This window comes from Centruroides sculpturatus, unplaced genomic scaffold (genome assembly GCF_000671375.1).
Source record: "Centruroides sculpturatus isolate CEXI.00-Female unplaced genomic scaffold, Cexi_2.0 scaffold1494, whole genome shotgun sequence".
Taxonomy (NCBI): Eukaryota; Metazoa; Arthropoda; class Arachnida; order Scorpiones; family Buthidae; genus Centruroides; species Centruroides sculpturatus.
The window spans coordinates 64693-79116 of NW_019385632.1; the positions used below are offsets into that span (position 1 = coordinate 64693).

Here is a 14424-nt window from a genome sequence, read left to right on the forward strand (position 1 = left end):
TGAAGACCGAGTTTTTTTTTCTCTACAAATAATAAAAAAAAATATATTATTAACAAATTTAAATATATTTTTATTGAATTGAATTTTTTGCACATTTTATGTTATANATATATTATTGAGTGTTACGAATTGTTGAACAGAGAACATTAATATGTCTGTTGAATTTTGATTCTAATGTATAATCAAGAGACTTAGTATTTTATTGTGGAAAAGGTGATATATATGACAATATAGAAATATTAGACATATAGATAGCAGCAATAGGGTGATGGAGAAATAATTATTATTAATTGTTTCAAATTCACGTTATTGATTGGCATTGTTTTTTGTTGGAATGTTAATTGTTAAGGTTACATAAGAGTTTTAAAAGGGGAAAAAGGATACATATCAATGATGGTCATGCGATTGTATAATGTGAAGATCTTCCAGATGATTTTTTTTTATCTCTGGAATTTTTTATAAATCTTTAAATCCTCTTTGTATGTTTTATTTACTTTAAATCTTTACTGTTTATTGTTGTATATTTTCTCTTTAAGACGTTTAATTAATATAATTTTGTTTTTTTCTTGTGTTCATTATGTTACTTGAGAGAACAAAAGATACGACCTGAAAGATTTTTAAGTCATGTTTCTACGAATAAATTGAATTATTATTTTCTTCTGAAACTATAAATGGAAAAACCTTATATATACGAAGGCAAAAATCAGCCTTTTCATACACTTAACGTGTCTTTCAATTTTTCTAGAATGTTTTAATAACTAGAGATATATGATTCACTGAAAGATGTTCTACATTTGTTTTTTTTTGTTTTTTTTCTAGCAATTAAGACTTTAGATATGAAAATAACGTCCGCACGACCTTTACATTAGAAAGGAAATGAGCATTATAAGCAAAACAGTATTAACTCAAGAATAACATTCCGGTGGAAGGAAAAAAATATATATATATTATTGGGTTTTATAAGTGTCACTGATATTTGTATTAATTTTATGCACAATGTTTATTTTTTATTACTGTTTTACTCTGATTGTAGGAGTATAATTTGTGAAATATCTTATAAAACATGAAGAACTGATAAATAAAAGCGTGTTCGGAGCAAATAAAATATTTTTGTTGTTGGCCAATTTGATGTATAATCGTAGTCTTAAAATAGATACATTAATATATATGTACCATTGAATTTTTCAAGAAGACTAAAGAAAAAAAAAATAAACACATGTTGATGTTATTTTCGATGTACACTGCCACAGAAATGTCGAATACAGATTTTAAAAAGTAAAGAAACTCTGCCTCAATTTGAAATATTTTTAAAAACAGAATAGTGATGTGATAGTGCAATGTATCACTTCGTATCCACACTAGTAGACTTGCACAATATCCAATTCAATTAATTCACCTAAACTACACAAGCACTAAAAATAATAATAATAATAATAATAAAATAATACTTGCACTTTGATGTTGTTTCTTGCACTCCTCATCTCTGGATGGTGAAGAGGACCAAAAAATTATGTAGGAAAAATTGTGTAGTGTTTTAAATGGTGCTGCTTGTCGTGGTGCTTTTTTTTTTTTCGTGCTTCAGAATGAGCTGGACCAACGTAACGTCATTCACTTTTAGCTTCTTTTAGAATGGAATTAATTAATGGACAGAAATTTTCATCTGTTATGAAAATGTTCCAAAAAAAAAAATTTAATAATAATTAAATTTTTTTTTTCCTCCTTCTAATAGAAACTTTGGACTGTATATAATACCTGACTGTTTTTATGATACTTGTGGTAGTGGAATGTATTTGAGGCAGAAATTTCTTTACTTTTAGTAAATTTATCTGTTATTATCTGCACAGCTCCAAATGTATTTGATGTAGTGAAAATTGAAAATACAGTTTCTCCTGATCTCATTTGTATCTTTTATTTCTTTTTAGTTTAAATAACACTATAACATATTACATTAATAATTAACATATTTAAAACATATTAATTAGCATGATATAAAATTAAACTGATTTAAAATTTGCAAAATTCGTTTTAATTATTTTAAATAATAGATTTTAAAAATATTCTATAATAAAATAAAATATACCAGGGTGTCGATATTTAATGACTTTTAGACGAACTTACAATTATCATTATTATTATTATTATTATTATTATTGAATTTAAATCGATATTTATTTAAAATAATTATCGTTATTAGAATAATTCATTCTACAAGAATTGTTCTCAAATTACATAGTTATAATATATAATTAATCTAACAACTTAAATTTATATCATTTACCATTGATATATCGTTTTTACGTGCCACGTAAAACTGGTAATTTTGCCAAACTTAGTATAATAAAAATAATATTAAATTACGTACTACTAAATAAGAATTTTATATTAAAATAATTTATTATAATATCTCGTAATTCTATATATTTTTTCACTTAAACTTTACTCATTACCTGTGCTTATTATCCTTTTCAATATCACTCAACTTTCTCCAACTGATTCCTTAACGTTGAAATTAATAATTAACGTTTTAATTGTGACAGTAGATGAGAAATGTCGCCGGTTACCTCTCACAATTAAGCTAATGTTACTATATATATATATATTAATGTTATTTACAATCATAAAACTTTTCAGTTTAGAGATTTAGCATTTATCGCTTAGAGGTTATTGTTTAAAAATATGAAAAAAAAATTCTAAAAATTGTTTTTTTTTTTTTTAAATACACTTTACATTTAATTATTAATAAATTTATAACACTTTAAAGAATGGGTGTAGACTATATTTATTTTAATGGGGAAAAAGCAACTAACGTGAAGTGTCTTTCAAATCACAGCTTTCTATATTAGTCTCTGCAATCGTTTGCATCGATATCGATTGATGAAAGATTTAAATATCATCGTTTAACATTCTAACTTCCCAATACAGGGGTTAAGTTCAAAATAAAATCACAAAGTGTAATTAAAAATTAGACATGTTTAACATCTTCTCGCTAAAGTTTGGACTCAACCCCCCCCCCATGTGTCATTAATATCAGATATCTTTCTGAATGTACTAAAGAATTTTTCAAAAGGATCATTATCAAATGCTCTAGTAACAATAGTAAGCGTATTTTAATAAATATTTTTGTACTGTATATTTAACTATCGAAGCCAATATCGAAAAGCAGCTACATATGTTTCTATAGTTAAAACTATTTTTTTTTTTTTTTGTTCTTTGTTCAATTTCAGATAGTTTAGAGACTTTCGTTCCAGTTATTTAAATATATATCCAGATGATTATTTTTTTTATCTCTGGAATTTTATAAATATTTAAATCCTCTTTGTATGTTTTATTTACTTTAAATCTTTACTGTTTATTGTTGTATATTTTCTCTTTAAGACGTTTAATTAATATAATTTTGTTTTTTTCTTGTGTTCATTATGTTACTTGAGAGAACAAAAGATACGACCTGAAAGNAAATATGTGTGGCGCCATCTGTTGTAAGAATTTATTTTTAAAATAATTTTTTATAAATTTAATATTAATTAAACGAATGTTATCTCGAGAAATTTAAATTCGATTCTTTTTAAATGGTTCTAAAGAACGATTTTCATTCTTTAGGTAAAGTCAATTTTAGAATTGTGTAACAAATTAAAGACTTTTTGCAAATTTTATAGGTAACTTCATTATATTTAATTATATGTACCGGTACCTTAATTAAAATATTATCTAGAATAAGTGAAAATCGAACTTTAATTACTTAGCGTTATAATATATAAAATTTAGAGAATGATATACAGTATATATATTTTTTAATTATATAATTTGTTTTGCTTCTCATTAACATCTCTCTGTGAATGGGCCTATTGCTAAATACAAGAAAGAATGATTAAAAAATTCCTTGGGTTAATCGTTCTAATTAGAATCTGGACGTCCCAGAGCAGTAAATTAAATCTTAAACTAGAGCAAAAAAATCATGGACGGATACATTTTTTAGATACTGTATAGACATTCAATTGAAAGGAGATGGTATAACAATAGGTACTGTATCTACATAAAACCAACCCATAGTCCACTATACACACTGGTAATATAATAAGAATCAAAACAAATCAGTTTAAAATCTTTAAGTTCACTTATCAAGAACATCGTGAAACAGGTGTTGGACAAAAAACACTCAAAAGAGTACCTAATTTATACATTATTTTAAGAAATGATAAAGACACGATTAAAAAAGAAGAAAAAGCGGGCGTATATAAAATTCCATTTGTAAATCAGAATTAAGGAATTAAGAAAGGACTATATTGGGGTTACAAGAAGGAATTTAGCCATCAGACTAGCACAAGTAGAGGACTCTGTGGTTAAATGGAATGAAGAGACTATCTTCGGGGCTAAGCGTTCCCCATCAATCGAGTGTTGGGAGGCATCAATACATTTAGTGGGGTAGTGCCGATAGATGAAGCGGAGAGGCAACTGTCTCAGGCGCCATGTTAGAAGGGATACTAAAAAGATGCTGTTTTATAGAAATATAAGTTTACCAATGCCGTTAAGTTTGCTTCGGGAACCAAAATTACTCAGAACGGTCCTGACATTTAGGGTATATGAACGATGGCAATTACGTTCATTACGGGTGGGTCTGATCAGATATGGAATCGAGTAACATGGTTATTTAAGAAGTGATATTATCCGTGATAAATTATGAGCTCTTCGGTCTGTTTCGAGATCGGATCTTCCGGTGATAGGTTATTATAAACAGTTGAAATACTGAAAATGAAGTTAATATTTTATTAATATTCTTTAAAATTCAAGTAAATATTGTGAGTGTTTTTCCAGATATGGAAGATTGCGATATTAATAATCAAAATCACGAAAAATCATCTCAGGCTATTGAACATAGTAACAGTGAAAAGAAAAGTTATATAAGAACTTTAAGGTAAGAAAATTTTTTAAAAATTTCTATCCCTATATTTAATTTTTCTCCAATCATTATCTTTTAGACCATACACATTTCCGAAATCAGATCAATCAAACAAAAAAAATCCAAGGTAAGATTTAATAAAAATGAATTTAAATATTGATAAATGTAAAATAGTTTTTCATTTGTTGACAAAATTTATATACAGTAGACCCCCCCTATAACACGATAGATACGTTCCGTTTTATATGAATTCCGTGTTTTACGAGTCACTTAATTAAATACATGAGCCAATCACAGCCCGGCACGTGTGCAGTTTAGGGGCTACGGCTGTTTGAAAGGTTGTCTTCCATAAAATTAACCGATTCTAGACTAATTTGACTTGACATTTCCAAAACACGTATAAATTTGTTGGGAATAATCCGTATAAACTATGCTATAAACAAAAAATTGTAGGATTACTTACCGAGTGTGCACCGTTGCCACGACGCCATTGCTTAAACTTGTTTTCGTCGCGGAGCGGCGCATCGAACGGCGGGCGCGTGTTTTCTGATAAGTTATTTTTCTGCGAAAAATTCACTGAACTTTGGAGACATCATTAATATAAATATAATTTTTATGGCGGTTAAATAATAAATGGTTTTTAGTAAGTCCGCTGTTCGTTTAAACTCAACGGTTTGTGCAATATCCGCTATTGGTCTAGATTCGACCAATTCTGTCGCGACACGAGTCGGCGATGACGTTTTACCGTATTATACAAGTCTCTTTTAGCGTGTTTATACGAACACGATCACAATTTTTTTTGCCGTGTTATATGAATCCGTATTATATGAACCTGTGTTATGGGGGGTCTACTATACAAGTTTTATTTAAGGACAAATATAAACATCTACCGAAACCCAATGCTTAGCAAATAGACACCCATGATTGCCATAAAAAATCAGGCTATAATTTGGAAATATTNCACAAATTTTCTTGTTTTTGATAACGGATAGAAACAATAAAACGAGTATTATTGATTCAATAATGCAGTCACTCGGAGTTTTCGAACTGTCATGGCCTCCACTTTTCCAACACAGTTATAAAGTAGCTCTTTGTTATTCTAATATCTCGTTGGACGGAAGACTACCATCGCTTGTTTGGTCATTCGGTTCGAATGTACTGTAGATCTTACAATACAAATAAGCGTTTAGATTATTATACATTTTCACAATAATTTTGATTAAATTCCGATAGAGTAGTTATCAGGAAATAAACGTTTACTCATTGTTTTTTATTTTCAGAGTAATTTTTGAAACAGATTCTGTTATTTTGGAAAGAAGAGAAAAACAAATACAGTATGGAAAAATTACACCTGAATATCAGAAATATATTTCTGAAATACCTAAGTAAATATACAATTATTATAGATTAAAATTAATATTCTTGTTTAAACAAATTTAGGGTGATGTTGTCAAAATTTTCTTCGAAAAAATATTTTCTAAAACATTGTTTATAATTTTTGTGTCACCATTGTTTAATGGTTTCATCTACTGAAAACCTGGTTCGTGTCTGACAAAAGAGCTGACCGCATGGAGTTCTATGATGTTAGTAGTTAATCGATGAAAACTCTATGAAAAAACTATAATGTTTTAAAATTACAGAACAACTCCACATGTTCTAAAACATATAGTCTTATTCTTCTTTTACGTTCCTTCTTGACAGCATTCACTCCTATACTTTACATTCCACTATTTTCCCATTGTTTAAATTTTCCACTATTCCAAGCCTTCTTCTTGATCTCTAAAAAACCCGAACATGAAATAAAGGGCATGTGTCTCTATCCCATCAAATACTCATCTGTTTATAAATGCTTAAAAATGAAATTAACGACAGTGCATCTACAATACACAATATAATTTTATCGATTTATATGCTATTGTCAGCTACTCTTCAAATTATATCGTTTAAACAAAATTAACTCAGATACAATGCTTTGACAAATATACACAGTTCATTCTTCCACGCACAATATGGCGACCACTAAGCTGCGCCCACATGTATTAGCTTAGGTGGTGAATAGCTTTTGTTCTTCACTGTAAACAAATATGAAACCCGAATAACATTTTCATAAAAACGGAAATATATAAACGATCTCATTGCTGTAATCTGGATAATTGGATAGATCGGATGAGCAAAGTGTTGTATTTTGTTTTCAATTTATTTTATTTCTTAAAGTTGAAAGGGCCCACCAGTGGCCAAGCGATTCCGTTCTCTGAACACTGGTAGTTCGGTGGAGTTTTCCGTGTTTCTTCACGTCTTTAACACCTAAATAGAGAGCAGTTACCCTTAAAAGACTTCCTGGAAGGCATCCCTCCTAGGCAGATCGCCCAAGTGTTGCGTTTCCGTAACTAATAAAACGATCTTAAAGCTGAAGATTTTTCGTGAAACTTTCTGAATACTATATTTTTTTTTAAGAATTGCGCCCACTAGTAACCGAGTGGATAAAAACCACCAAAGAACTGATAGTTGGTTGCGGGTTTGAATCTCGACAAAGGACTGGTTTCGTTTGGAGATTTCCGTGTTTTCTTCTCGTGTCTAACACCTAAATAAGGGCTATTTTCTCATAGAAACTCCTTCGGGAGGCACTCAGCTTAGCAGATTTATGAGCTACGTTTCCTTATTCCATAATCCTAGTAGCGTGCGGTGACATTTGATGATAGGTAAGCTGTGCTGGCCTTGTATAGAATCATTGGAAGCGTTATACGATATTTTGGTGTGCAGCATCCACGAGCTAAACCGCGTGAGGTTGGTGCTCTGTAAAGAGCATACGCGAATGCGTATAATCAGGCTACTTTACATCATTCAAATATTTTCGACGTGGAAGCTGTCCCGTATTCTACAATACAGCGCTTCCATCGGGAATATGCATATACGGATTTATATTCTAATATACCAGTGATTCTCAACCACTGTGCCGCAAGATTTTTGAAGTGTGCCGCCACTGCCCATACCCATACATAAGCAACACCAGACAAGTAGTTCAATCGGTTCTACCTTCCTAGGGTGCGTTTCGAAATTGTAACCGGTGTTACCGGTAACTGCCAATAGTTACCAAGGCGTGACCTAAATAACCAACAGCGTTTAAAAATTACTGTTATGATGTTACCGGTTGTCCTGCGATACTTACCGAAGTGCCGCCAAATTTTTAAATTATTAAAAGTGTACCTTGACGAAAAAAAAATTGAGAATCACTGTAATATACAATAGCCACCTTACCATTTTTTTCGCATATAGTATAGAAATTTGTAATAAAATACATAATACGGTTATAATAAAATATTAATTTTAAATAATTCAAAGTAACCCACTTTAAAATATGAAAATAATCGCACAATATGTATTTATATTTTAGAAAATACAGGGAAGAGACGCTTCAACAGCTTCCATGGATGGCACGCCATTGCATAATCCAATCTAAAATGTTTGCTTTTATCGTAAAAAGATTATGTATAAAATTTCATCAACGAGCTGGCCACGTGGACTTTTCCAGGTTTTATTCGCATGTCTAACACCCGAATAGAGGCAAGGGCCAGTTTTCCAGGAAACAATCTTTCCTTGGCAGATTGCCTATAAGTTGCATTGTCTAATCCAGTCAATTCAATCGAATCTGGATGAGTCGAAAATCCCCAGGATATTTTCAGGTAGTCCGTCCAGATATTTTGGGCCCTGTCATCACCCAGTTGTCCCATTGTGGATCTGGCCAAAGTCACGCGGGGCGCAAAATTGAGTCTAGAATTTAAATTCAATATAAAAAAGACAAGAAATCATAATAAATGTGATGAACGGATGAACAAGGGGGTTAAGACATCAGCCTACCGCTCTGAAGACCTGGTACCTAGCAAACCTAGGAATTTTTCGTGGGTAGTCTATCCCGGATATGTCGGACACCGTCTTCACCACCCGCCCCCCCATAGTGGGCCTGGTCACTACGATGAATCGGAAAAGCTCCCTGTTAATCCCCACAGGGAGGAAAGAGTCAAATATGAAAAAAACTTAAATGAATACTTGGGGAGCAAATAAATATACGCTAAACAACGAATATTATGAACAGATCTCATAATTTGATAACAAAAAATTTTCAGTAGATGTGAAATTCTACTTCAAAATTCTCATATCTACTGTTTTGTAATTAGTAGAGGTATTTACGATACCAATGGAATAAAATATATTTGAATATATAACTTTAATACACGATTTCAGGATATTTCATCAAGAATTCGAAGCATACAAAGCATTATTTTTTAACGGTATAAAGCTAGATTATTAAGAATTTTTGTTATATTTTATCACTGTTTTGCATGTATTTTTAAATATTTATTGAGAAATGATGTTTTAAAATATAGTTTAAAATATTCAAGAGGTGTAACTGTTTAAATGTTAATTATTACTCGTTCTTTATTTTAAGGCGCAAACGTAGTAAACATCATCCTCGAACTCCAAATAAACATCGGAAGTACAGTAGACGTTCATGGGACAAACAAATAAGAATATGGAGGTCACAATTACATCAATGGGATCCTACTACAAAAAGTAACGATTTACTTGATCTGTAAGTTTGCTTAAATCATAAAGAAAGTAGTTATCGTATATATTGATACAATAACGTCTTGTTTTACTACTACGTAAAACAAGACTCTAATGTACTGTATATAATTATGAGAAAATTGTGAAAATGGCCATAACTCTTATACGATTCATTTGGAATTTCAATTCATGACTTATAGACAGGCCACTATATGGTATTTAAAAAGAACACACGTTTTCCTTTTAGATACCATATGAAGGATATATTTTTCATTTTGAATTGAAAAAAACAATTTCTGTCTATTTTATAAAACATTCAAGAATTGCCATCAAAATTAAATAACTGTGAAAAATACAAGAATAACTTGGGCTAAACTACTTTGTGTTATAGAATATCCACTTCTTTAAATTAGTGTTTTCTACGTCAAACTTATTCAAATACTGTATAACTTAATATTCTCCTTTTCAAACAGTATGACGTTAAAGACGTGGAGAAAACCAAAAAAACTCCACGTGACCAGATAGGCTAGGCGCGAACCCATGCTTAAACTATCAGTGTTCAAGGAACGGAACAGTTTGGCTACNTATCGAAATTAAAGCGTTAGAAAATGATTCAAAAACTTTATTACGAGTAAAATTAAATTTTTTTAAAATAAAATTACAACTCGACTCTCGACCAATGAACAAGTTAAAAATTAATAATCACGTGATAGCAGATTATATAAATTTAGTAAACGTGGCGCTGCAGTCGTTAGTTTAAGGTGCGCCAGCGGAAAGCCAATCAACGGTATCTTCATAGTTTGTTGTTGAAAGAGTTCGACTAAGTGAATCGACAATGGTGAGTGAGTTTTATGTCGTGAAACTTTTCACTATGCTCTGACAACCTTTCAGTCCGTTTAAACGGCTTCTTACTTTCTTAAAGTCTCCATTTTCTAATAATTTTCTCTGTAGTTAACAAATATCGTACGCGTTAAAGTTGTAAAGGTAAAATATTGTTTTAAAGGGAAGCAGAGGATGATAGAGAATGCCTTCATCAGTGTTTACGTATATATGCTGTTACTTTTAATGAAGTAAATGGCAATTAACTTGAATGTTAAGCGTAATAAAATTTTAATTAAACAGTTCACTTCGTTGTGTTATGATTTTGCAGAACGATGCAATGTAAAATGAATTCGTAATGGATGGAAAAGCCATAGCCTTTGCCTGCTGTCGGGAGAACTTCCGTTCAAGGAACGGAACAGTTTGGCTACTATTGGGCTTACGCTATACAAACTAGTTTATTAAGTGGAATTAAAATTCTAATAGGAGAAATAAAAATCGTTCAGAAGATTGTTCAGAAACCTCTAACAGTACTGTGCTGTATCTAGGCTGGTGCAACAGGTGCACCCGCACAGGGCCCACTTGGAAGGGGGACCCAAAATGCATGTATTTGTTTAATTATTTTCCCAAACCTAATTAATTAAGGGGCCTAAATGCAAATTCTTGCACAGGGCACAGGAATGGCTAGTTACGGCACTGAGTACTGTATTATGGTTTTCAAAAATAACTAATTCTCGATCTAATACTATACATTCGGTAAGATGTCTCGTTGAATAAAAATTGGGAAAAACGGGTATAAAACCGGAAATTTTAAGTTTTTTGTGAAATTCCCAGAGCTTTCCTTAATTTTTGAATTATTATTACAATTGTAAGCATGCTATTTTTCTAGTAATTTTTTAGATATATGATACTCTATTGTGATTTTGAATATTTATTTTATATACGAGTATATATGTATTGTCTTACTTTGAGAAGATCTAAATTCAATTTAAGATAGGAATTTTCTACATGTTTTTAGAGAGTTTTCTCTATCCTTTTCCTTCTTGGATGGTTTATCTTAATACAGACCAGAAAAGAAAAATACGACTATTATCGAATTAAATTTTAAGACGTTAAAATATCACATTTGGAATCTGAAATAAGAATTAATTAAATATTGAGGCCACTCATAAAATTCTGGAGATTTTTCTTAATTATATACTACTGTAATCAAAAAGTATTGGGAATGGTTCATTTAAACTGCGTGAGTGCAAATGGGCGCTGTCGTCATTTTTTTTTTCGTTTTTTGGTACGGCATTCATCGAAATCTAACGACAATTCATACGTTATAGTGTGTTTTCGNCTGGTTTAAGTTATTGTATTCAGTGTGTTTATCAATGCAATGCAACATCTAATTTTATCCAGTGCTCTTTTTTTTAAAAAATATTACTTCTGATATGCATATATGGTGACTGAACATGTAAATTGTTTTTACTGAGCAATACTAGTACTATGTACTAATTATCAATACTTTTTATGCTATCTGCCAGTATGACATACTGGCATGTTCTGACTGAAAATTAACTTTGGTTTTACCCCTGTATAGCATTGTTTGATATAGTTCTAGATTAGGATAGGTTTTAGACAAGTCCAAAGATGCAATGGCATCAAACTGGTGTCATTTTACTGTATGCAACTGTTAGAACACACTATATAAAAGAACTTAAATCATATTTAAGATATTGCTCTATTGCCATAAGGGAATTTAAACTCTCATCTGGTCAATCCTATAATTTATCATGGATAGTACAGGTTGGGATTTTATTTTACTGTTTCTCAGCTATAATTCTTTAACAAGTCAGACCTGTCTATAATGGATGTAACTATAGCTAGCAATAATCTTAATGTGCTGCTGTCTGCATGAAGGTAGCAAGATATGGAGACACCATGTTATGCTAGAGTTGATGCCTCTCATGAGAATGGTAGACCTATGCATTTGGACTGAGATAGTGTTATCAATATAAACTTTTATATCTATATTTAAAACTTCAATTTTTTATTGTTTGAAGTAAGCACAAGATTGCTTAATAGAACTAATCATAAAGGAACATACTAGGATAGATATACAGGTTTTATTAGAGAAGGAAATGCATTTTGGACTATATATATCCCTGATCAGTCCTCTTTATTTAACATCAATATGTTTAAAAACATTATAAATTTTTAAGTTACAGTTATGAATATACATAAAATTATAATGAACACAATATAACAAGAATGGTAGAGATTATGTGTGTTGTAGTTATAATAGTGACAACTGGATTCTAATAACAATAAGGTAATTAAGTAAATTGTAAATTAAATGAACAGTAAAAAGTCTTAAATAAATTATTCATAAAGGAATACCTATAAATTATAAAAGGAGAGTATAATAAACTTTTATTAAGACAATAAAACATAAAAAGTTTGCAAAAGGAAACATGTATATTCTAAAAGGAATAAACTTTATTGAGATTGTAAGTTAAGTAAACAATAAAAAAATTTTAAATAAAACTAGGGTATTAAAAGGATTACCTGTAAATTATAAAAAGGAGAGTATAATAAAATTTTATTAAAACTGTAAAAGGTACTGTATTGTATATTCTAAAAAGAAACAAAGCACATTAAAAAGTTGAGTTGCAACTATCACTGTATGTCTATCATCTAACTTGTAAGTATTGTGAGGGACATATAGTCCAAAATGCACTTTCTCCTGTAATAAAGCCTATATATCTATACCAGATATATCTATCCCTATGTTCCTGTGTGATTAATTTTATGCCTACTTTTAACAATATAAAAATGAGAACAAGAGGCTATCTAGTGCAATTCAATTTTTTATGCTAATTTGTTCAGCTATCAGATGTACGAACAGAACTTCAAAAACTTCTCAAAATAGCATTTCATAACAATGGCTTCATAAACAAATCTACTATTTTAATCTGTAACCAAGGCTTAATCATAACTTCTAAAAAGTTTAAAATCTTGATATCAGTACAGAATTTGGACTACTTTTTCTGCAATTATATTTAATTAATTTCTAAATAATTTTTTACTAGAGGGAAACATTAGGTGTTATCTATTATTAAATTTAATAATTATAATTAAATTAATATTTATTAAATAATTTAGAATATTCTGGAAGAAAAGAATCGGCCAAAAAAGGAAATTAGGTTTTGTGATGTTTGTATAAGTACAGAATTTGTTTATTAATGAATTAAATGATTATCCATCAGAGAAATATCATAGGATTGTTTCACAGTAATAATTTTTAAACATACATGGAAATTTTTCAAAGAATTACATCCGTTTATCATAAGTTTTGTCTTATGTAGTCTGTTTTAATCAGGAGACAAGATCAGTTCATTCAAAACACTTTAATCACACTTGTTATAGCATCAATGCATTTTGGGATTGAAAAAATCATCCCCTCTTGAGGCTAGATTATTAATCTTAGCAGAGGTGATTCTTTGAAAAATTTCCACACGTTTAATGAAAAAGTCTGCCATTGTGATTTAGTTGTCCAAATTGTTGTGTGTAATAATTTTTATTGAAGGTATTTTTCAATTCAGAATATTCTATTTTTTTTCATTAAAATAAATTATACAAAATGTTTCTTCACTTTCAAATAATGATACAACCCCAGGCAAAAATTATACAATCACTTCATGAGGATATTTTCAGTGTTTTAAGCATGTAGCAAAGAAATAAAACAAGCAATTAATACAAAATAATTTTCTAATAATAGTTAGATACTTTGCCTGCATTAAAAGTTATTTAAATAATCAACATAACATTTAACAAACTATGCATTTAATTTATATAACATCACACGGGAAAATCTATGTATTTAATTTACATACAGTTTTGCATGTGCATGTATATTATAAGTGCCAAATTGGTATATTCATATAAACTTTAGTTACTGAGCTGTAAATTTTTGAAAGCATTCAACTTTGTATTAATGAAATACAAGGACATAAAAAGTATGACAAGCAACATCAATTTGTATTTTAATCTAAAAAATTAAGTTTTGATATTTATTACATAATATTTTATTTATCCTTATGCATTATCTCAAAAATTAAAAAATAATTTACAATTATTTGTAGAATAATATGATTATTGAT

At 29.8% G+C, this 14424-nt stretch overlaps 2 protein-coding genes across 2 annotated transcripts in view; both read left to right on the plus strand.

Moving 5' to 3' along the window:
* Positions 1–3539: 3539 nt before the first annotated feature.
* On the plus strand, positions 3540–9486 carry LOC111640754 (oocyte-specific histone RNA stem-loop-binding protein 2-like). The gene is made up of 5 exons (XM_023386805.1): positions 3540–3597; positions 4810–4909; positions 4974–5021; positions 6175–6279; positions 9339–9486. Exons 1-5 carry the CDS (start codon positions 3567–3569, stop codon positions 9484–9486), a joined length of 432 nt encoding a protein of 143 aa, XP_023242573.1. The 5' UTR covers positions 3540–3566.
* Positions 9487–10200: 714 nt separating this feature from the next.
* The window catches only part of LOC111640747 (KAT8 regulatory NSL complex subunit 2-like), a 53402-nt gene continuing 49178 nt past the window's right edge, over positions 10201–14424 (plus strand). Inside the window, exon 1 of the mRNA XM_023386793.1 lies at positions 10201–10295. Within this exon, the coding sequence (XP_023242561.1) occupies positions 10293–10295 (3 nt within the window). The 5' untranslated portion in view covers positions 10201–10292. The remainder of the gene's footprint in view (positions 10296–14424) is intronic.